The sequence below is a fragment of the Selaginella moellendorffii genome, unplaced genomic scaffold (genome assembly GCF_000143415.4).
Source record: "Selaginella moellendorffii unplaced genomic scaffold, v1.0 SELMOscaffold_74, whole genome shotgun sequence".
In the NCBI taxonomy this organism is placed as follows: Eukaryota; Viridiplantae; Streptophyta; class Lycopodiopsida; order Selaginellales; family Selaginellaceae; genus Selaginella; species Selaginella moellendorffii.
In genome coordinates, this window is record NW_003314335.1 from 944727 (window position 1) to 963735 (window position 19009).

At 47.0% G+C, this 19009-nt stretch overlaps 8 protein-coding genes across 12 annotated transcripts; 6 read left to right on the plus strand and 2 right to left on the minus strand.

Annotated features, from left to right (window-relative positions):
* Nucleotides 1-615: 615 nt before the first annotated feature.
* LOC9659862 lies at nt 616-1588 on the plus strand. 2 transcript variants are annotated; one of them, XR_002990408.1, is made up of 3 exons: nt 616-1171; nt 1287-1357; nt 1421-1588. XR_002990408.1 is itself a non-coding variant. In XM_002986480.2 (2 exons), the coding sequence occupies exon 1, from the start codon at nt 624-626 to the stop codon at nt 1164-1166; it is 543 nt and encodes a 180-aa protein (XP_002986526.2). In that variant the 5' UTR covers nt 616-623; the 3' UTR covers nt 1167-1171; nt 1287-1525. The 2 variants fall into 2 exon arrangements, 1 of the variants encoding a protein (XP_002986526.2); XM_002986480.2 differs by having other exon boundaries at nt 1287-1525.
* Nucleotides 1460-3839, minus strand: LOC9659005 (aspartyl protease family protein 2). The gene is made up of 2 exons (XM_002986574.2): nt 3245-3839; nt 1460-3139 (listed from the first exon to the last, which is right to left on the minus strand). The coding sequence occupies exon 2, from the start codon at nt 3129-3131 to the stop codon at nt 1638-1640; it is 1494 nt and encodes a 497-aa protein (XP_002986620.2). The 5' UTR covers nt 3132-3139; nt 3245-3839; the 3' UTR covers nt 1460-1637.
* Nucleotides 3840-4493: 654 nt separating this feature from the next.
* On the plus strand, nt 4494-6528 carry LOC9659863 (alanine--glyoxylate aminotransferase 2 homolog 1, mitochondrial). The gene is made up of 9 exons (XM_002986481.2): nt 4494-4743; nt 4799-5029; nt 5081-5251; nt 5324-5470; nt 5533-5712; nt 5777-6002; nt 6060-6173; nt 6234-6320; nt 6388-6528. The coding sequence occupies exons 1-9, from the start codon at nt 4528-4530 to the stop codon at nt 6429-6431; spliced, it is 1416 nt and encodes a 471-aa protein (XP_002986527.2). The 5' UTR covers nt 4494-4527; the 3' UTR covers nt 6432-6528.
* A 37-nt stretch (nt 6529-6565) lies between these two features.
* Nucleotides 6566-9043, plus strand: LOC9659006. Its single transcript, XM_002986482.2, has 8 exons — nt 6566-7113; nt 7174-7237; nt 7296-7440; nt 7493-8157; nt 8213-8358; nt 8410-8557; nt 8614-8682; nt 8823-9043. The coding sequence occupies exons 1-8, from the start codon at nt 6599-6601 to the stop codon at nt 8916-8918; spliced, it is 1848 nt and encodes a 615-aa protein (XP_002986528.1). The 5' UTR covers nt 6566-6598; the 3' UTR covers nt 8919-9043.
* LOC9659007 (COP9 signalosome complex subunit 8) lies at nt 8957-11111 on the plus strand. Of its 4 annotated transcripts, XM_024660346.1 has the most exons (9): nt 9055-9198; nt 9248-9327; nt 9395-9576; nt 9634-9741; nt 9809-9948; nt 10013-10311; nt 10360-10544; nt 10607-10879; nt 10939-11111. In XM_024660346.1, the coding sequence occupies exons 5-8, from the start codon at nt 9825-9827 to the stop codon at nt 10866-10868; spliced, it is 870 nt and encodes a 289-aa protein (XP_024516114.1). In that variant the 5' UTR covers nt 9055-9198; nt 9248-9327; nt 9395-9576; nt 9634-9741; nt 9809-9824; the 3' UTR covers nt 10869-10879; nt 10939-11111. The 4 variants fall into 4 exon arrangements, with proteins under 4 accessions (XP_024516115.1, XP_002986529.1, XP_024516114.1 ...); XM_024660344.1 differs by having other exon boundaries at nt 10607-10966; XM_024660347.1 differs by lacking the exons at nt 10360-10544; nt 10607-10879; nt 10939-11111 and having other exon boundaries at nt 8957-9198; nt 9991-10105.
* On the minus strand, nt 10843-11905 carry LOC9659008. The gene is made up of 5 exons (XM_002986575.2): nt 11552-11905; nt 11446-11496; nt 11317-11381; nt 11126-11256; nt 10843-11063 (listed from the first exon to the last, which is right to left on the minus strand). The coding sequence occupies exons 1-5, from the start codon at nt 11713-11715 to the stop codon at nt 10935-10937; spliced, it is 540 nt and encodes a 179-aa protein (XP_002986621.1). The 5' UTR covers nt 11716-11905; the 3' UTR covers nt 10843-10934.
* An 807-nt stretch (nt 11906-12712) lies between these two features.
* Nucleotides 12713-13891, plus strand: LOC112341027 (pentatricopeptide repeat-containing protein At2g35030, mitochondrial-like). The gene has a single exon (XM_024660379.1). It carries the CDS (start codon nt 12713-12715, stop codon nt 13889-13891), a length of 1179 nt encoding a protein of 392 aa, XP_024516147.1.
* A 138-nt stretch (nt 13892-14029) lies between these two features.
* LOC112341028 (pentatricopeptide repeat-containing protein At2g13600-like) lies at nt 14030-15730 on the plus strand. The gene is made up of 3 exons (XM_024660380.1): nt 14030-14166; nt 14287-14717; nt 15255-15730. Exons 1-3 carry the CDS (start codon nt 14030-14032, stop codon nt 15728-15730), a joined length of 1044 nt encoding a protein of 347 aa, XP_024516148.1.
* Nucleotides 15731-19009: the final 3279 nt, after the last annotated feature.

Here is a 19009-nt window from a genome sequence, read left to right on the forward strand (position 1 = left end):
GAGTTTTCGCTCCAGTTCTTTCACCTCCACGGACAGCTTTTGGACTTGGGACCCTGCAGCTTTTCTCCCTGCCTCTATTTGAAAAATCGAGCTTTGAAGAATCGAGTTTCGAAGCTGAACAAGGAAAGTTCTTAGTAAGCTCTTCACAGCGAAAGAAACTTTCTACCTGTAGTGGCTGGGACTTATCCACAAGCTCAGTCTCGGTATCCGGAAGTTCCATCTCCGCTCTGAAAAGAAGTTTATGATCGAAACAGGAAAAGAAAAAGAAGAGCGTACCTGGAGTAAGCAAAAATAATCACAATATCCAGTGCGTGAATGGTCCCAAATATCCAATCAGGAGATTATAAAACGCACGAACTGATGACAAGCGTCAGTATAGAGATCCTGGAAGATTTAGCTGCTGGAGCTCAATCCTAAAGAGACGATCGATCGTGCTTGATCAATCGCCATAGCTTGGAAATCCCACGAGATACAAGCTGGCTTGACATCAATGACGCCGATCTGCGGCGATGTCCCTAGCATAAACCCTAAGACGAAATTTTGGCGGGAAATATAATTTAAACTTGCCCACGTTGGCATGCCACGTGGGTTTATCATCTGGTTGCCCTAAAAACAACAAAAGAATGAGCTCGGCTATGGCTGCCATGCCAGTGACCGCCCGCGCATTGGGATTGCGGAAGAATGCCTCATCCACGCCGCGGCAATCGATCACAGGTGATAGATTCCTTAGATTTCCACACATCGATCGCTTCGCGCTTCCCGCGAGGTCTTCAAGCGACGAGGATCCTCCGGCTCCGCCTCAAGAAGCCTCCCCGGCGGACTCACAGATAGAAGCGCTGGAGGCGCGGCTCAAATCCAGGCGGCGCAAGCGGAGGAGCGATCCAGCGGCAAGCTCGTCGGCGAGGTCCGATCTTCCAACGCGTGAAATCAAGCCCTGGGATCAAATGTCGCTGGGAGAGAAGGCGTATGAGGTCTATGTGGGTGAGAAGGGGATTCTCTTCTGGCTCAACAAGCTCGCGTACGCATCCATCTTTGTAATCGCTGGAGGATGGATTGTTTTTAGATTTGTTGGGCCGGCTTTGGGGTGGTACCAGCTTGACAAGCCGCTCTTACCTCCAGACAAGCTCTTTTCAGGCAGTGGTGACGTGAAACCACCATCGACTTAAAAAGTGTAAGTGTAAGCTCCTGGGTGGGATTTTCTTTTTTTCTACCTTTTGTCTGCCTCACCACAATTGCGTTGTGTTGCTGCTCGTCTGGTTTTCCTTTAAATACTTCGTACTATGCAGGCGTTTAGGTGTGATCCCAGAGAGCATCATCAGTGGCAGCAGCGATGGTTTAATTCGTGATGTTGAGTTTGGTATGTCCTGTGCTGGGTACTTCGTTTTTTTTTTCCTGAGAAAATTCATTGCTCGCATTCCAGGGATTTAAAATTCCGAGTAGAAGCCAGAGAGAGAGCCAGTTGAAATCTTATGAGATAGCATTAGAACAGAGCATCAATCCGGAGCAACAGCTCTAACAAGGTAACTACTTTCTTTCTCTTGTTTTTGTTACTCCTTGTTTCTATAGTTTTTCTTTTACTTACCATGCACACGCTTTGTTTTGCAGCCGAAAAAAGCCATAGATTTGTGATAACTCACTCAGTTGCACTGGTTAGCACCAATTCCGACGCGGTTGCCAGTGCTATCAAACGACATCCGGAACGACTGCTGCTGGATGTTGCCGATGATCGAGAAGTTCTCGCTGTTTGGAGCAAAAGCCAGGCAGTAAGTCCCCGAGTTGTCCACCGGAACCATGATGTTCTGAGCAGGCAACGCCATGGTAGCACCTCCGTTGAACACAAAGCTCACTGCCGGCAACATTATCGACGATCGCCCAGACAGGTCGTAGCAAGTGTCAAACAGAGAGAAGCCGCTCGTCATCTTCGCGTCCGACGGCATACCAGCTCGAAAAGCATCCCTCATCGGGTTGTAGGCCGAGGTGACGAGCCGGGTGACGGCAGTGCCCGAGTCGAGGATCACACCACCGTTTCCAGTCGACGAATCTAGCGAGAGTGAACCCGCCGGGATGCTTACTGAGGTTCCGCCAACTTTGATGCCGACCATCTCAACATAGTAGAAGGTATCCAGCTTCGGGTTCGTGAGCAGGGTGGTGAACTGAGCATTGGATGCCACTGCCTGGTTGCCGAAGATGAGCGGCACACTTCCGGTGGACTCTCTAGTCGGCAGGCAGTACGAGAAAACACTGCCGTAGAGCTGGCCGACCTGTGACGGAAACGAGAGAAGTCCCTTGCCGAGTCCGAGAAGTCCAGCAGCGCCAGTGAAGAGGCCTTGATTGTTGTGCCCGCAGCCGATGGCAACCGAGTTGACAGCGTTGGAACCGAAGGAAAGAGTCTCGGTGGAGAACTCACCGACAGTGAAGGAGCCATCGCCGTAAGAGACCTGGTACAGGCACTGGTTCCTCCGGCAGCCGCGGATCAAGAGCTGCTGGCACAGCGAGCTCCCGCAGGTGATGGACTGGAAAGTCGAGGAGAAGGAAGGATTGAACAGAGGGTCCGTCTGGCCGTAGCAGCTCTGGCAAGGCAGGCATTGGAGCCAGAGAACATCGCTTCCGGTGTCGGCAACCATGTTGACGGTTCGCGGAGGTGTTCCGACTCCGAGAGAGACGAAGTACTCGCCACTGCCGTCGGAGAGGCCGGATCGCAGCGGCGTCTCGAAGTCCTGCTGCAAGAAGGGGTTGGTGTTCTTGAGGGGATTCGTGAGGCTCGACTTTGGGATCCCGGCGACTCCGAGGCTGATCCGGGAGGAGATGGACAGGAGGCGGAGCTCGTCACGGTGGAGACGATTGCGGACGAGGCCGTGTACGGTGGCGTTGGCTGGGCGGTACGGTGAATCTGCCGAATCTCTGTGCATGAGACCGATTTGGAGACCACTGCTGACAGACTCTTCTTTTTCCTCCAGGCCTTGGGTGGAGGAGGAGGAGGAGCCGCGAGCTGGAGTTACGGGAGTGGGATTTCTTCCGAGGAAGAGAGCGTCGATGCTGATCTTGAGGTACTCTTTGTCGCTGCTGCTAGCTCTGGATTCCACCGAAGTGACCACCAGGCTGAGAATGCAGACGAGCGCAGCTAGAGCCATCGTCGCCCCTGCGAGACAAAGATCGATCGATCAAAGAAAGACGAAGAAGAGCAAGAAGCAATGCTAGGCACGACGACCCAATCAAGAATCCGAGGCATTTGGCACCGACTTACCGGCTAGAGGAAGCTCCGCGACACGATGAAGCTGCCCAAGTCCTCCAAATCTCTCGCCGAGCTCACGGTGCCGCGAGCATTCCCCGGGAATTCGAGAAGAACGCGACTAGAAAAGCGAGCCAAGGCCAAAGAAAAGGAAATTCCTGACAAAAACTCTGGAGCACGGGCAAGGAGGTGGAAGGAACACACAAGGATCGATCGGTCGAGAGATGGGCTATAACTCTCGCGAGAGTTAAAAAAAGAGCTCCTCCCTCTCAGAGATGGAGGAGATGGTGAAAGAAAGAAGCAAAGCAAGCTCGTGATACCTGTGAGCAAAGAGGCCACATTTATACCATATGGAACAAAAGAGAGAGGGAAAAGTGGGAGCACAGCACAGTAGCCAGCAGCAGCAGGAACAAGGCAGGCGGGCGGATTATTATAGTCAAATAAACTCGATAATTAAGACGCAAAGCTAATCTACAAAGAAAAAAAAAACAGAGGAAAACACGACTCTAGATGCTCTCTAAAGTTCAAAAGAGTTTGAGAAGTTAAACTCACTGTTCTTCGTCCCCAATTTGGATCACTTTTTTTACCACTGTGCATGGTAGAAAAGCTGGGATTTTTACATGCAGCCAACCCGCTTCTCACCTGCCTATAATTAAGAAGCACAACGAAGAAGAACACGTCCAGTTTTAACCGATATATTAAATGATCGATGATCGATCTCTCCCCCTGTTTGGTAAGGTAGCTAAGGTTTTTCTTTTAATTCTCGGTGGCGCCCATGATTCGATCCAATCGAGAGCTAAACTTGGAATGCGGCTCGAGAGACTCGCATCGCCAACCACGCTTTTTTTGGGCGGGCCAAAGTTTTCCAAGCTTCTTGGAAGGATCAAACAAGAGGGGATTTTCTTACTGCTCTTCCGTGAATTTAGTTTGAAGCGTCACAGGAGATGTGTGATTCTTGTTAGTTGGAGTAGCGATCTTGCTATTTAGATCCGAGGATTCGTAAGTTTGGTGTTGGATCTTAAACAAATGCGCCGCGTACGGCATTAGAATCAGAACAATGCGCCGCGTACGGCAGTAGACCCAAGTAAATGCCCGCGTACGGCATTAGACCTGGTTACGGTGTCAAAAGACAAGTGAATAAATGAAGATGACAGGCCGTACGAGCATTTGTCTTCCATGTTCTTTCGCCAAACTCTCGTACGTAGCGATCCAATGGATATTCTCTCCGTCCACGTCAGCGCACGATATACTAATGAGCAAAGTTTTTGCTCTGGCCTAGGGCTTTGGCTGGAGCTGCGATGGCGCTTTCGATCGGCCGGCATTGCGCGCGCTCGCGATCGCTCCTCCGGAGGCTCTACTCGTCGTCGCCCGATGCCGCGCCGGATCTTCCAGCTCTTCAAATGCCGGCTTTCGATCACGTCCCGCGGCCCTACGCCGGCCCCAGCGCCGAGGAAGTCCTCGAGAAGCGGAGGAAGTTCATGAATCCCGCAATGTTTCTCTACTACAAGAAGCCTGTGAGTGTGAATTTGTGTCTTTTTGATGGATGGATTGATCGCGGGCGTCTTGCAGCTCAATATTGTGGAAGGGAAGATGCAATATCTTTACGATGAGAGTGGAAAGAGGTACTTGGATGCGTTTGCTGGGATTGTCACTGTTTCCGTGGGTCATTGCCACCCAGAGGTTGTCCAGGCCGTGATCAAGCAAACCGAGCTCTTGCAGCACACAACCACGATCTATCTACACCATGCTGTCGCCGATTATGCTGAAGCTCTCGCGGCAAAAATGCCTGGAAATCTCAAGGTTCTGTGAAAAGTTCTATGTTCTTCTGTAAACTTTTATCTTTCTTTCCAGGTGGTTTTCTTTGTGAATTCTGGATCAGAGGCTAACGATATGGCAATGCTTATGGCTCGGCTCTACACTAAGTCGTATGATATTGTTGCTCTACGTAATGCCTATCACGGTATGAGCCCGTCTACCATGGGACTTACTGCCCATAGCACCTGGAAATATAGCGTCCCTCAGGTAAAATCTTTCGTGTCGGATCTAGAGCTGAATTTTTTCTTTCTTTTTTTTCTTTTTTTTTCTTCTCTTCAGGGATTTGGAGTACACCATGTTTTGAATCCGGATCCCTACAGAGGTCCGTTTGGAGCTGATGGAAAGCTCTATGCAAACGACATCGCAAATCTTATTGAGTCAGCAACACCCGGAAAAGTGGCTGGATTCTTTGCAGAAACAATTCAGGTTTTGCTGTGAAAGTTTTTATATTCTGTGTGTCGTGAGCCTTTGTCTTTTTTTCTTTTCAGGGTGTTGGCGGCGCCGTGGAACTTGCGCAAGGCTACTTACCAGCAGCCTACGAAATAATTCGAAATGCTGGAGGTCTTTGCATCGCGGATGAGGTACAAACCGGGTTTGGCCGCACTGGAAGCCACTATTGGGGATTTGAAACTCAAGATGTTCTGCCAGATATCGTGACGATGGCGAAGGTCGGTGTTTGTTTCTTCCTCTTTTTTGCTTGCCAGTGAAGTATATGCTAACTCCAATATCCAGGGAATTGGAAATGGTCTTCCTCTGGCTGCGGTGGTCACGACACCAGAGATAGCAAGTGTTCTCGCAGAAAGACTCTTTTTTAATACTTACGGCGGGAATCCCGTGTGCTCGGCAGCAGGCCATGCTGTGCTGAAGATTTTGGACAAGGAACAGCGTCAGCAGCACTGCGCTACTGTCGGAAACCATCTTCTCGCGAGACTCCGGGCTTTGCAAGATAAATACGAGCGTACGTATATCCATGCTTTGGTTTAGTTCTAAGAACTCTCCAACTTGATCTTTGCAGTGATAGGAAACGTCAGAGGCAGAGGTTTGATGCTGGGAGTAGAATTTGTCACCGACAGAGTTGCCAAGACTCCCGCGAAGAACGAGACGATGATGGTGATGGAAAGAATGAAAGGTGAGCTTTTCGGTTTCTTTGTTTACGCGTTGTCACGGCTTTCTGGGTTTTCTATCTTAGATCTTGGGGTGCTCGTCGGCAAAGGTGGGCGACATGGTAACGCGCTTAGAATCAAGCCGCCGATGTGCTTCACTCTCGAGGACGCTGGTAAGAACAAACTTAATCAATTAGATTGTCATCTTTGATAAGTGTTCTTAACACTATTTCTTTACAGATTTCCTGGTTGATGCGTTGGATCATTCGCTCTCCACGCTTTAAATCCTTAAGGTGAAAGATCACCTCTCTTTCATATGTGGAAACGCAAAGACCATAAAAAGCAATATATTTGATTCCCTACGGTGGGTATATTCCCGCATCTTAATCTAATTTGTCGAGAGGATATTCCAGGGTGAAATGGCAGGTGGAAGCTTGATCGTGTTCCATGGATGGAGTATCTCGACGCGCTACAAACCCTAGCGTCTTGCTCGTCGCCAGCGCCTGCTAGTGCCATCGCGAGGCGTAACCTGAGGTGCGTATCCAGCAGGGGACGACGATCGCCGGCTTCGATCCGGCTCCATTTGGTGGAATTCCAGCAATCTCTCCAGCGATCTCGCATCGTAGCTGCGGTGTTCTTGTCATCTGAGGTGCGCGCTACTGCGCGGCCAAGGCGCGGCGGCCGCAGGAAGAAGGCGGAGTCGCAGGATGGAGATGTGGAGCTCGAGATTTTCAAGTTTATGGAGCAATCGGGAAAACCTAATACGTTCCCGACCAAGGAAGAACTCTTCGCTGCTGGTCGTGGCGATCTAGTGGAAGCTGCTGTTAGGAAAGGGGGCTGGCTGACAGTAGGATGGGATTTCCAAAGGCCATCCTCGTCTGGGAGCGATCTGACCCAAGAAAAATTCGAAATTCACGTCAATGGTTCGAGGAAAAAGAAGGATCGAGCTTCGAAAAATGGATCAAGGTGAGCGAGAGTATCAACTTGGAATACTTTTTTATTCATCTTTTGCTTTTCTCGTTTCAGTGATAGTGATGAGCAGCATTTGATGCGGTTGAATGGCCAAACCAGCCAAAGTTTTCCTGCAAAGGTGTGTTAGTGTTTATAATTCGTTGGTTGGCCGAGATTTTGATGTTCACCCTCGTCAGGGAATTTTAGTCCATGGAAGCAATCCGGTAGAATCAAGCTGCCCCGCAAATGATGGACCTTCTTACATACGAAATGGAAAGGGTAGGAGACATCCCAGAAAAACAACGAGCACGCTGGCTGAAATTGACAAAGCTACTACCAATGGTAAGGACCGTTTCTATTTATTTGTTCTGTGTATAAGTTGTTTTACTCTCAGGCCCAGAACTAAATGCCGAGGCCAGCCATGAGCACTGGAGAAGAAAGCGCAGGAAAAAAACGACGTCCATCGCAGCTGATGATAGTACCAGCGTGAAGAATGCCTTGAGTTGGATACACGACATGGTTCAAAAAAGGGAGCAGTGGATTTTGGAATCAAGATCGAGACCTTCGAAACTAAGGTCATCGGAAACCCCTCCAGCTGATATTACTCCTGCAGAACCAGAGTCTTCGCCACTATCAAGGAGCGATGACAGCAGAGTATCGCGAAGCTCGTCTCGAATTTTTTCAGCGGAGTCACCAGCAAGGGGTTCTTTGAAAGGAACTTCGTTGAGACCATTTTCGAGGGTACCGTCAAGCACGACAGAAAGTCCTGAAACGTCCGCAAGATCACTCACTTCCAGCAGCCCATCAAAAACCGGACAGGACATACGAACTCCAGCTCCATTGACAAGAACTTCATCCAGAGTATACTCAACTGGAGCTTCAGCTTTGTCCAAGAAATCTTCATCTTCTGCTGCAAGCTTTTCTTCTACCACAGAGACCGGCGGCTCAAATTCTTTCAACTTTCGATTGCAGAAGCTGGAAACAAAGCTGCTTGCCACTCGCGCAGCGCTAAAATCCGGGCGCGCCACATTGTTGAAAGGAGAAGACAAGCTTTTGCAGGTTGGTGAGTAGGCAACAATGTTTTCACGCCAAACATCTCACGTTGTCACTGCAGGTACAACGAAAAACTAGCGAAGATCTTGCAAAAGCCGCGGACTCTTTGGAATTCAAGGAGACCGAGATCATGCAAACCCGTGCGGAGCTCCGGAGAACTCGCGCTCAAGTAACTGCAATGCAAGCGAAGATGGCTCTGGAGCTCTCGTAAGTTGCATTCCCTGATAGCTTTCTCATGCTCAAAGTTTCGCGTTCTAGGGAAGCTCGCAAAGCAGCTGATGAGAAACAAGTGCTACTCGACAGAGCAGAGAACGCGTTAAAGATGATGCGATTTGTACGCATTGTTTGGCCCAATGCTGCGTCGCACGTCCTCCTTACAGGCTCCTTCGACGGTTGGACAAACAAGGTATCAAAGATCTTCTAGCGGTGATAAAGTAGTTCTTATTCTCTTTCTCTTGGCAGATCAAGATGGAAAAATCTGGTGCTGGAGTCTTTGTGACGGCTCTACATTTGTATCCTGGCCGCTACGAGGTAAGGATCTTCGCAAATTTTTGATCGAGTTTTAGGAGAACTAGACTGAGTTTCGCAAGAAGTTTGGATTGGAGAGAAGTAGATTGAGTTTCCCAGAAGCTTGGAGAACTAAGAACTGTGTTGTTTATGTTTTTTTCCAGGTAAAGTTTATAGTGGACGGAACATGGCGAGTAGATCCATGCCGTCCAATCACATACGCCGACGGCATCGAGAACAACGTGTTAATGGTGTCCTGACGCTACACACAAAGAAAAAGAACACCCACACTGGGCGAAAAGATTTCGACCGTCTAGAAATTGGACGGCTAGGTGTTAATGTAACGTTTGTATTCGTGTCAATGTAACGTTTATATTCGTGTTAAGCCAATCAATTAGGGTTTATCGGAGGAGGATGGGAGCCGAGGTTCACGCGGTTGCGCCCGTCGCCGGCGCCATGGACATCAACGCTGTGCGCGATCTCATTGCCGCGCGTCGATTCAACGAGATCGCTGCCTTCTGCGAATCGCTGGAGCTCGAGGTAATCGCGATTTTCTCTTCGGCGTGCTTGGCTCAGGGTTTACGTGTAGTACGCCGCGAGAGGATCAGAGCATGGCGAGGATTGGCCTTACGCAATCCACATTCTTGGCCATATCTATAACTCGGATTTGTAAGTTCTTTGGCTATAGATTCTCCTCTTTCTTCTCTCTTGATCGATTTTTTGTTTCCTTCTCCAGGGACAGTGCGAGGTTTCTTTGGAAGCGGATCCCCGACTCGATCAAGCAGTCGCAAATGGAGCTCGCTCAAGTCTGGAAGATTGGTCAGTGCATGTGGACTCACGACTACGTCGCAGTGCACGAAGCCATCCGAGGATTCGACTGGACGCCAGACGTGAAACAAGTGGTCGCTGCTGTTGCGGGTAAGGCACTCGTCGGTGATCTTTGCCTTCTTTTCTCATTGCTTACTTACACCACAGAGGACTTCTCGAGAAAAATCTTTCGGCTCCTGTCCACGGCATACTCGACTTTGAGCATACCCGATGCTGCGTCATTCTTTGGACTTACGGAGAGCGAGACCATCGCATGTAAGTTCTTTCCAAACTTTTGCAATGGTTGGAAAAAAGTTCTTAGTGTGTGCCTGTGTTCTTACAGTGGCTGAGCAGCAAGGATGGATATTGGATCCCACATCGCAAATGTTCAACGTCCGGTCTATTCCACCGACGGCAGAGCAAAAGCTGGATACGAGCAACTTACAGAACCTGACGGAATACGTCTTCCATTTGGAGCATTGAGTACTCTCTCTTTACCTTTCTGCTTGTTATTTTATCTGAAAGTTCATATCGACATCTCTTTCAGATGCGCGCGCTCCGTTAAGATTCAATCTAATTGTACCCGCGCACCCGCAGTCAACTGCAAAAGTTGTGTCATGCGGAGTTCATGCTCAACCAAATTGCTCCGCTTTAGTCGAGCATTTAAGAAGTTTTGTTTGGCTTGAGACTCCGGTCATGGCTTCCGTATTGATTCTTCTGACTTCCTCGCTGTTGGTGTTCCAAGTTACAGGCTACTGCGGACCTCTGACGAGCTTCGAGACAGCTCCATGCTCGGTTTTCTCTAGAGAGCCTGGCTACGAGCTTCGCGAGTATCCTGGAGGCCAGGTAAATAAAACTTTGCTTCAAGGCCAGGATTGATATTTTCTCGTGCAGCTGGTGGAACTTTCGATTGAAAATTCCACATTCGAAGCTGCCACGTTTGCCGGATTCTTTCGCTTGGCCTCGTACTTGAATGGCGACAACCGGCACGACGTCCAAGTCCCAATCGTCCTTCCTTTTATGGTCCAGCCAGCCTCCAGTGTTGATGGCTACAGAGTTGGATTATACCTCCCGAGAAGGTGAGATCATTTTCGTTTCCTTGTTTTCCAACTTCTAAACTGTTTCGTGTGAAACTTTCCAGTGTTGGCGATGCTCCATCGCCGAGGGACAGGAGCATGCGCATCAGGGAAGCGCACCGTAGCATTCAAGCCGTGATTGGTCCATTCCCCGCCTTCGCTATTAATGAGACGAACTACTTGCACAACACGAGGCAGCTCATGCGGTTCCTCCAGCGCGACGGGCTTCGCTACAATCCTTCCTCGGTGATCTACGCCGCGTACATCAATCCCGCGGACTTGCTCACCATCCACCAAGAAGTTCACCTCCAAGTTCTCTTCGATTGATAACGAGCTCAGTTAAGAACTCAAGAACTTTCTTTGAATGTATGATATTAACAAGTTTCTATATGATCAGGCAGTAGCGTCTAGCTCCCCCTTCTCAAGCTTTTCCGCGAGAACTTTCACGGTTTTCTTCTCTTCTTCCACAGTGTCAAGGATTTCCTCGATCTCGTCGTGAATCTCCTCGGCTGTGGCTTCCACCTTCAAATCCAAGAGTAAATCTAGAGTTTGAGCCGTGGTTTGTTTTAACTTTGGTTTTTTACCTTCTCTATAAGCTCCTCGACGCCGTCCGCCGCCTTATCGGCATACTCGGCGAGTTTTTCGACGGTGTTGGCCATCCCTTTGATCACCGCGGCGCTGTCTTTGATGCTCTCCTCGGCGCGATCCAGCTCCCCTGCGCAAGCAAAGCAAAGACCCATCCATTTGATCGAGCGAGCGAGCGAGAATCACTTACTGTCTAGTTGCTGGAGGAAGAACTTCGCGGGAGTGTTTGCAGCGAACCTCACCACGGATTTTAGCCTGGAGGGAGTGGATCAAACGAAAGTTTCTAGGACGATCTCTTGAGAAGCTTGGAGAAACTTACACATCTTTGAATGTGGCCTCCACAGTGACACCGGGTGGAGCGGTTCTGGATCTGGAAAGCCAGTGAGTGAGCGAGCAAAACGAAGATCAAGCTTGTGAATTTCCACCTCACTCGCAGCCTGGAGAAGTCGTGCGATCCAACGCGCAGCCTGTTGGTTTGACAGATTGCAGTCAAGCTCGAGCAGATCTGCTGGGAGCCGGTGATAAACTCTTTGGTGGCATTCTGGTGGCACGATCCAGCTGCCAGAACAGCCGCGGAAGAGGCAGCCATGGATAGATCCACCGCAAACTCCGGAAGAACACGAAAGAGGGAAGAAGGGAATGAGGCGAATAGACAAAGGTTTTTTCGTTCTAATCAGTGAAGGCAAAAAGGAAAAATTAGGAAAAAAATCGCAGGAGCCATCGTCGTTCTAAAGCCTTATAATTCCACCGGTGTGGTCGCATCCACATGGTTCTCGTGGGCGGCTTTTTATCTGTTCTAATGGTTACACCATCCAGAACCTTTACAAACGTTTTTCACGATCATTGATCTGATAATCATTCATTCATTCATTCATATGTTATGAAGCATGAGACCAACAACTTTAAATGTGATTTCTTAGCATCTTAAAGGCGAATTATCAAGATGCCATTTTAAAGGCAAATGCTGTCATAGAATAGTTAATTTATTTACTTTCAAATATCTAGTTAACTTCTATTGCAGTTGTCCTCAATCGGCATTAAAGATTGAGTTGTTTAAAATCAGGTAAACTTTATGTTCTTGGGATTAATTATTTTTGTCTTCTTTCTCAAGATGCCCATTCTAGGCAAATGCCAAGAAATGTAACCAATGTAATTTCTAACGGACACTTGCCTAGGGTTCTATGCGGCTTCTCTCAACAGAGTCTCTCCAATCATCCAGATCCGCCCTCCTTGCGCTCGTGAAATCGGCCGGGCAATCCAGAGATCTCGCCCAGGCGCGCCGCGCGCACCACCAGATCCTCGACACCGACTGCCGCAATGATCCCTACCTCGCCAATCTCCTGGTGGAGATGTATGGCAAATGCGGCAGCGTGGGCGACGCGCGATCCGTGTTTGACTCCATGCCCACCCCCAATTCCTTCTCCTGGGCGCTCCTCCAATCGGCCTATGCCCACAACGGGCATCTCCACGCAGCGCGCGAGATCTTCGCTCAAATGCCCGAGCGAGGGATCGTTTGCTGGAATTCGCTCCTGGCGGGCCTCGCACACCATGGCGATTTCCGAGAATCCAACGAGTTCTTCGCGAAAATGCCACAGCACGACAGATTCTCGTGGAAGGCGATGATCGCAGCATTTGCCCAGAATGGGCTTTTGGAGTCTGCGAAATTGTGCTTTGATGCCGCACTGGAGCGCGATCTAGCCTCTTGGACAGTGATCTTGCAAGGATTTACGCGTAATGGATGCTTGAATCACGCAAGAGAATTTCTGGAAAAAATGCCACTGTGGGATGGAGTTTCTTGGACAGCTTTGCTTCAAGCATTTGCCCAGGATGGGCATTTGGATCAGGCAATGCATGTCTATAGCTTAATCCCTGAGAAGGATATAGTGGCATCCACGATCATGATGCAAAGCTACGCTCACCACGGTCGGCCCGACGCTGCCAAGAGGATTTTTGATGGGATCTTGCGAGACAAAAGAAGCATTGTGACTTGGAATGTGATGCTCGGTGCTTACACCCAGTCGGGAAAACTGGAGCTCGCCAAGGAGATTTTTTATCAGATTCCGGTCGAGAAAGATTCCGCGACTTGGTCGACGATGGTCCAGGCGTATGCGCAAAGCGGATACATGACAAAAGCGAAGAATCTCTTCGATTTCTCGCCGAGAAAGTCTGTCATGACTTGGAACTCGATGGTCACGGCGTTTTTCATCAACGGGCTGTTCGATCAAGGGAGAGAAGTCTTCAGCAAAATGCCGATGCAAGACACAATCTCGTGGAACGCGCTTCTTGCAGCGAATGCTCAGAACGGGAATCTTGAAACCACAAGGATGATCTTCGACGGCCTCTGCGACAAGAACGTTGTGGCTTTCACGTCCATGATCCAGGCGTATGCTCAAGGTGGTCATCACAAAGAGGCGCTAGAGCTCTTCTACGCGATGCTACTCGCGGGAGTGAGACCAAACGCGATTACGTACGTTGGAGTCTTGAGCGGCTGCAACCACGCGGGGCTGGTCGATGCCGGAAGAGATCACTTCTTGTCAATGCAAGCTGACGAGGGGATTGATCCGGTGGTAGAGCACTACTGCTGCATGGTGGACATTCTTGGCCGGGCTCGGAGACTGGCAGATGCCGAGGAGCTTATCAACAGCATGCCGCTGGAGCCGGACGTTGTTGCTTGGAAGTCTTTGCTCTCGGCTTGCAAGACTCACGGGGACGTCGATCGTGGAGCTCGGGCTGCCAGGTTTCTCTGCGAGCTTGAAGCTGGATAGGAGATCTCGTGTTGAAAGTTATCATCTGGAACTCTTTGGCGCAAGATATACTCGGGCCCGAGAACAAGGTGGTGGTGACAGGAGCCTCGAACGGGGCATGGAAATCCACTCCCGAGCTGTGAGTTCCTTGGCTAAGACATGTACTCCAAGTGTGGCAGCCTGCTCGATGCTCGGATGGTCTTCGACTGGCGGGGGCGGGCTATGGTGTCGTGGAACTCGTTGATTCTCCGCTACGCAGAGAGAGGAGAGGAAGAGCTCGCTCTGGGACTTTTCTGGTCCATGGAAGCTCAGGGCTTCTCCCTGGATGATTGAAGGTTAGTCCTTGAAAGCTACTCGAAGTGGCTTCGACGGTAACTCGTTCGTTGCTAGCTCCCTTGGTCGACATGTACTCCGAGTGCGGCAGCATGCTCGGAGAGTCTTCGATACTTTTGGCCAGCCCTCATTCTCGGCTACGTTGAAAACGGTGACGAGAGGCTGGCTTTGGAAGTCCTCGACAACTTGCAAGACCAGGAGGCCTACTCCATCGCCAACTCCCTCACCTTCGTGGCTGCTCTCAGCGCCCGCATTGCGTCGAGGGAACCGGATCGAGAACTCGATGGAAGGATTGTGAAGCTAGAATCGCTGTCCAGGGGCAAACGCATCCACGCACAAGCTGTAAGCTGCCGCTGCGACTCGGATACCATGGTGGACATGTACGCCAAGTGCGGTACCCTGGTCGACTGCATGCCTTGTAGAACAGTGGTGTCGTCGAACGTCCTGTTGCTTGGCTACGCAGAGAATAACGAGGTCGAGCCTGGCCTCGACTTGTTCTCTCGGATGATTGCTGGTGACGAAAGAATAGCACCAATCTTTTGTCACAGCTCCCACACCTTTCTAATTTGAATACTGTTTTTTTTTTATGAAGGATGCAGTGGCGCATTCACTCCCCGATTGGTTCAAGATATTCAGAGCTGGTGGGCGACACTTTTCATACATTGATAGCATTTTATCATGTATGCCAGGAGTCTGTTTAATCCTTTCTATGCTTCTTGACATAGAACTCTATTATTCTAGCTATTGTTCTAGCTATATTGTCCATAGCTCATCCTCTCAAACAGCTCCAAAGCCAGAATTATGTTGATCTAGCCACTTGAAAGCAATAAGGCCTGCACTCTCATCGCGGTGAAAGAGGAAGGGCAGAAAGTCAACGGCAAGCTCGTCAAAGTGAAGGCAATGGAAGTAGGAATGGCGATCCACTCCCAGGCACTTTACACAGACGTGTTCGTAGCCAGCACGTTCGTTCACATGTACGCCAAGCTGCAGGGCCTTCGATAAAATCCCTGCTCAAGCCCGGGACGTGGGTCGTTGATCCTCGGCCACTCAGAGGATGACGAGCCCCAGCTGACACTGGAGCTCTTCTTGCAAATGCGGCACTTCCAGATCCTCCCAAACGCCCGGGCTGCTCTCAAGGCGTGCACAAAGTTGGTGGCGTTGGAACAAGGCAGTGAAGTCGAGATCCATACTGGAAAGGTGGCGGTGGTGAAGCTGAAAGCTCTAAAGATTGGCCTCTATGTGAGTGAATCGGAGCTCTTCGTCTTCAACCTCACCATCGATATGTACTCCAAATGTGGCTCCATGGACGACGCCTGGCAAGTGTTTGACACCATGGAAGCAAGAGACATGGTTTCCTGGACCGCCCTGATGCTCGGCTCCACAGCCCCAGCTAAGCCTCAAGCTCTTCTTATCTCTCAAGCTGCCACCCAACGAATGGTTCCCAAATGCTCGAGTATACATGACTGCTCAAATCCTGTAGGCTTGGCTGAAAGATCCAGCTATGGCCTACTAAAGAATGACCATTAGTGAGGGTCCAAATCTGGATGAAATTACCATTATCTGTTCTTGTTGCTTGTAGACACAGTGGCCTTGTGTCCCAAGGAGGATTTAAAAAGATATATGAAGGTTGTGCCATCCTTTTAAAAGTGAATATTTTGTTAGAGTATCCGGGTGATAATGGCAACAACAATGGTTAGCATTGAAAATTTTTACACTTTTGAGTTAGGTCAGAGAGGATAAGTTATCATTTATAAAATTACACGCAAGGTGGATGGTAAGTTATTTGCCTGTAAATCAATTAAAGTGAATGATTATAACATGATTGATGACACACTCTTAGATAAAAACTTGGCCTCCCATTAAACACCATCCTGATTCACTCTCTCTTTGCTTACTTGGTGATGACGTGGCATCAGCCCTTCTTTTTGTTTTATCTCCCGTCCGTCGCCGCTGTGCACTCCCACCTGTGGCTATCACCTGCCCGGCCCGCCCGCTCGCCCTCACGGCTCCCACCCACACTCCCACCTGCCCCCACATGTCCATGTGTGCCCTAAAATTACTTCCACATGGCCACAGCCCCAACACTTAGCCAAATTTCAATCAGTGTGTGTGTGGACGCCTTTCTACATGCTTTACGTGGCCAATGAGTGTTATGGATGACCATTAGGAGTGGTAAACTTATGAAATCTTCTCACTAATTTAAATATATGCAATTTAAGTATATAAAGAGTTTGTTTTTTTAGCTAAGATTGAGTTTTTCGTTTAAAGAGTTTTTCTTTCTTGTCTTCCTCTGCCTAGTAAAAGGAGTTGCTTCTGGACTACTAGAAGCTTTTCTTTTACCTGTAATTCTTTCCACCAAAGGTTTTGCTCACTTCAAAGATGTACCATAACTATCAACATGCTGTTGAAATTCTGTTGCAGGATGAATAAGATCGTCTGGCCTAGCTTTAAAAGTTGCAACCTTCTACTGTATCATTTCTAAATCGTTGTCAACCATAGATAAAAAAGCTTCTTCATCAGGAAGATCTTGTAAGATATCCATCATCTTTTGTTGTAATATTTCTTTTGTAACTTTTGATGGAGTGGTATCTTCCTACTTAAAGTTCATATCAATATTTAAAATTTACTTAGTGTAAATTACCTCTATAGTAGCCTTTAGCTGAATTTCTTGTTGATGATGTATATTTTGATAGATATCTTCCTGCTCAATATTCATATATATTAGTATATAAAATATGCTAGTTTACCTCTAATGTAGTCTTCAACTGAATTTCTTGCTCATGATAAACATTTTGATGGATGTTTTCCTGCTCAAACGTTTATATGTATTTCAAAATTTTAATTAATAAGTGAATTACTTCTGTCATAGCTTCCAAGTCAAGCGCTTCAAAATCTTGATGACGATAAAATAAATCATCTTACCCAAGTTCTAAGATTGCATATGATTGTGATGGTTGAACCTCATAACTAGTTGTAGTCCAATCAGTTTTTTCTCCTTGTTTTAACATAATAACTTTTGTTTGATGCTTGCAAAAGTTTCTTTTGGTTGCCCATGGACAATTACACCAAGTCGAAAAAGCCCAATCACTATGTCCTTCACCTCCAACAACAAGATACAGTATAGTTGGATCTGAAGAGAATTGTACATAAAATTTATGAGTATTGTCCTTATTGAATTTTACTTGAGAGTCGTTAATATTTTTTGTTTTAATAATCGCACCATTGATTAATTTTTCATATGCATGGTTTCGGATAAAACCATGATCTTTGCAATAACTAGTAAACTAGTACCTCGCATGAACCTTAGTAATAAGTTAATGAATTGCCCAATCCATCATTCGATTGCGAGTATGTTTTTTTTCAGATGAGAGTATAGCTTTCATATTTGCATAGAATGCCTAAATCAAACTATTTGTTTCCTTATTAGCATGATCTATCAAATATAAATTAAAAAAAAATTATAAAAATTAAAATATTGATTCACTTACCAACTTTGTCCTTCCATTCGTCTTGAAAATACTTGATAATAAAGGCTACTTCATTTTGAAAATCCACCTCAAAATGTTTAATAAATTATTTAATCTCAGCTCGCATAATATTATCATCATAAAAAGCTGCATGAATTGAATGATACATAATATCCGAAATGTTTCCATATTTCCATCTTAATATCCCAAGATTTCACCTTACGAATAATATGTTTGAGCCATTTCATCCTTACATACCAAATACATAATAGAAATTGACAATCAAATGTAACTCTATATAGAAGAAAACAATTAAATTATTTCATATCAAATTAATTACCTTATAGCATTAATCTTTGTTTCAGCATCATCAATCATTATCGCCCGTGGTTTTCAATTTGGCATGTGTTCTAAAACTCATTTTTTAAGAGCTATCATCCAATTCTTCATATGTTTTCCTTTCTCACTAGAAGTTAAAACCCATGCAATTGAAATATCATTTCCATGATAATCAAAAGCAAGCATGGTGTATAATGGGAATTGTAAATTATTAAGTAATTTATTGAGTCTTGATGCAACTTTTGGAACTAATCGCTACAAGGTAAAATTTTCATTCAGTTTTAAGTGAATAATATTATTTGAAAAGTTCACCATCTTTTGTAGTTCCTAAGTTGTCTGAATCCCAATAGTAAAACAATCTTTACCTTGATCACCTTTCTGATAGAAAAATGATTTCTCGGGATTTGTGTTCTTCCAAATACGTACACTCTATGCGTCATTCTCATATAATCGATAAGTTGAAAGTGAATACTTCCTATGCAAATTATTGATATCCTGCATAGTTAGAAAATCATCTCAATGAGGAGGTTCACCAGCTGACTTGTTCCTTCCCACAATCTGTATATGCTTATTATAAATCTGATTTGATGTGAAATCTTGCTGAATCATAAGAATCACCCAATGTCGAATATCTGCTGAAAGTTTCTGAGGAAATAATGACTTTCCTCCAGTCAAATCAAGTTGACCATAACAAAGAATCCCATTCTTTCTCTATGATAATATGTAATCTACATATAATCAAGCCATTTGTAAAACTGTTTGACCAAAAATTTGCAAAGGCAGCCCCGCTTATTAGAACTTCAACCTAGTCTACTTCCAAGTCCTGACTTTGGTGTAGATTCAGCAATTATAATAGAGGATGTTTCACGAGCATCTTATTTTCCATATTTTGTATCAAGAAGTTAGTAATTATATTTTGTTAAAAAGATATACCTGATTAATGATAAAAAAGCTTGTGTTTTTGGGTCTTTTCAAATCTCTAGGATTATGATTTTTGTTG

Coding starts and splice junctions, on each gene's coding strand:
- LOC9659008 (XM_002986575.2), bottom strand. CDS start 11,715: ATGGCTGCCTCTTCCGCGGCTGTTCTGGCAGCTGGATCGTGCCACCAG. Junction 11,382..11,445: donor GAGGCCACATTCAAAGATGT/GTAAGTTTCTCC, acceptor CACTCCCTCCAG/GCTAAAATCCGTGGTGAGGT. Junction 11,064..11,125: donor TCGAGGAGCTTATAGAGAAG/GTAAAAAACCAA, acceptor TTGGATTTGAAG/GTGGAAGCCACAGCCGAGGA.
- LOC9659007 (XM_024660346.1), top strand. CDS start 9,825: ATGGATATTGGATCCCACATCGCAAATGTTCAACGTCCGGTCTATTCC. Junction 10,312..10,359: donor GCGAGTATCCTGGAGGCCAG/GTAAATAAAACT, acceptor TTTCTCGTGCAG/CTGGTGGAACTTTCGATTGA. Junction 10,545..10,606: donor GGATTATACCTCCCGAGAAG/GTGAGATCATTT, acceptor GAAACTTTCCAG/TGTTGGCGATGCTCCATCGC.
- LOC9659005 (XM_002986574.2), bottom strand. CDS start 3,131: ATGGCTCTAGCTGCGCTCGTCTGCATTCTCAGCCTGGTGGTCACTTCG.
- LOC9659863 (XM_002986481.2), top strand. CDS start 4,528: ATGGCGCTTTCGATCGGCCGGCATTGCGCGCGCTCGCGATCGCTCCTC. Junction 5,471..5,532: donor TCTTTGCAGAAACAATTCAG/GTTTTGCTGTGA, acceptor TTTTCTTTTCAG/GGTGTTGGCGGCGCCGTGGA. Junction 6,174..6,233: donor GGTGATGGAAAGAATGAAAG/GTGAGCTTTTCG, acceptor TTTCTATCTTAG/ATCTTGGGGTGCTCGTCGGC.
- LOC9659006 (XM_002986482.2), top strand. CDS start 6,599: ATGGAGTATCTCGACGCGCTACAAACCCTAGCGTCTTGCTCGTCGCCA. Junction 8,558..8,613: donor TCGACGGTTGGACAAACAAG/GTATCAAAGATC, acceptor TTCTCTTGGCAG/ATCAAGATGGAAAAATCTGG. Junction 8,683..8,822: donor TGTATCCTGGCCGCTACGAG/GTAAGGATCTTC, acceptor GTTTTTTTCCAG/GTAAAGTTTATAGTGGACGG.
- LOC112341027 (XM_024660379.1), top strand. CDS start 12,713: ATGCCACAGCACGACAGATTCTCGTGGAAGGCGATGATCGCAGCATTT.
- LOC112341028 (XM_024660380.1), top strand. CDS start 14,030: ATGTACTCCAAGTGTGGCAGCCTGCTCGATGCTCGGATGGTCTTCGAC. Junction 14,167..14,286: donor CTCGCTCTGGGACTTTTCTG/GTCCATGGAAGC, acceptor ATGTACTCCGAG/TGCGGCAGCATGCTCGGAGA. Junction 14,718..15,254: donor GTTCTCTCGGATGATTGCTG/GTGACGAAAGAA, acceptor TCGGCCACTCAG/AGGATGACGAGCCCCAGCTG.
- LOC9659862 (XM_002986480.2), top strand. CDS start 624: ATGAGCTCGGCTATGGCTGCCATGCCAGTGACCGCCCGCGCATTGGGA.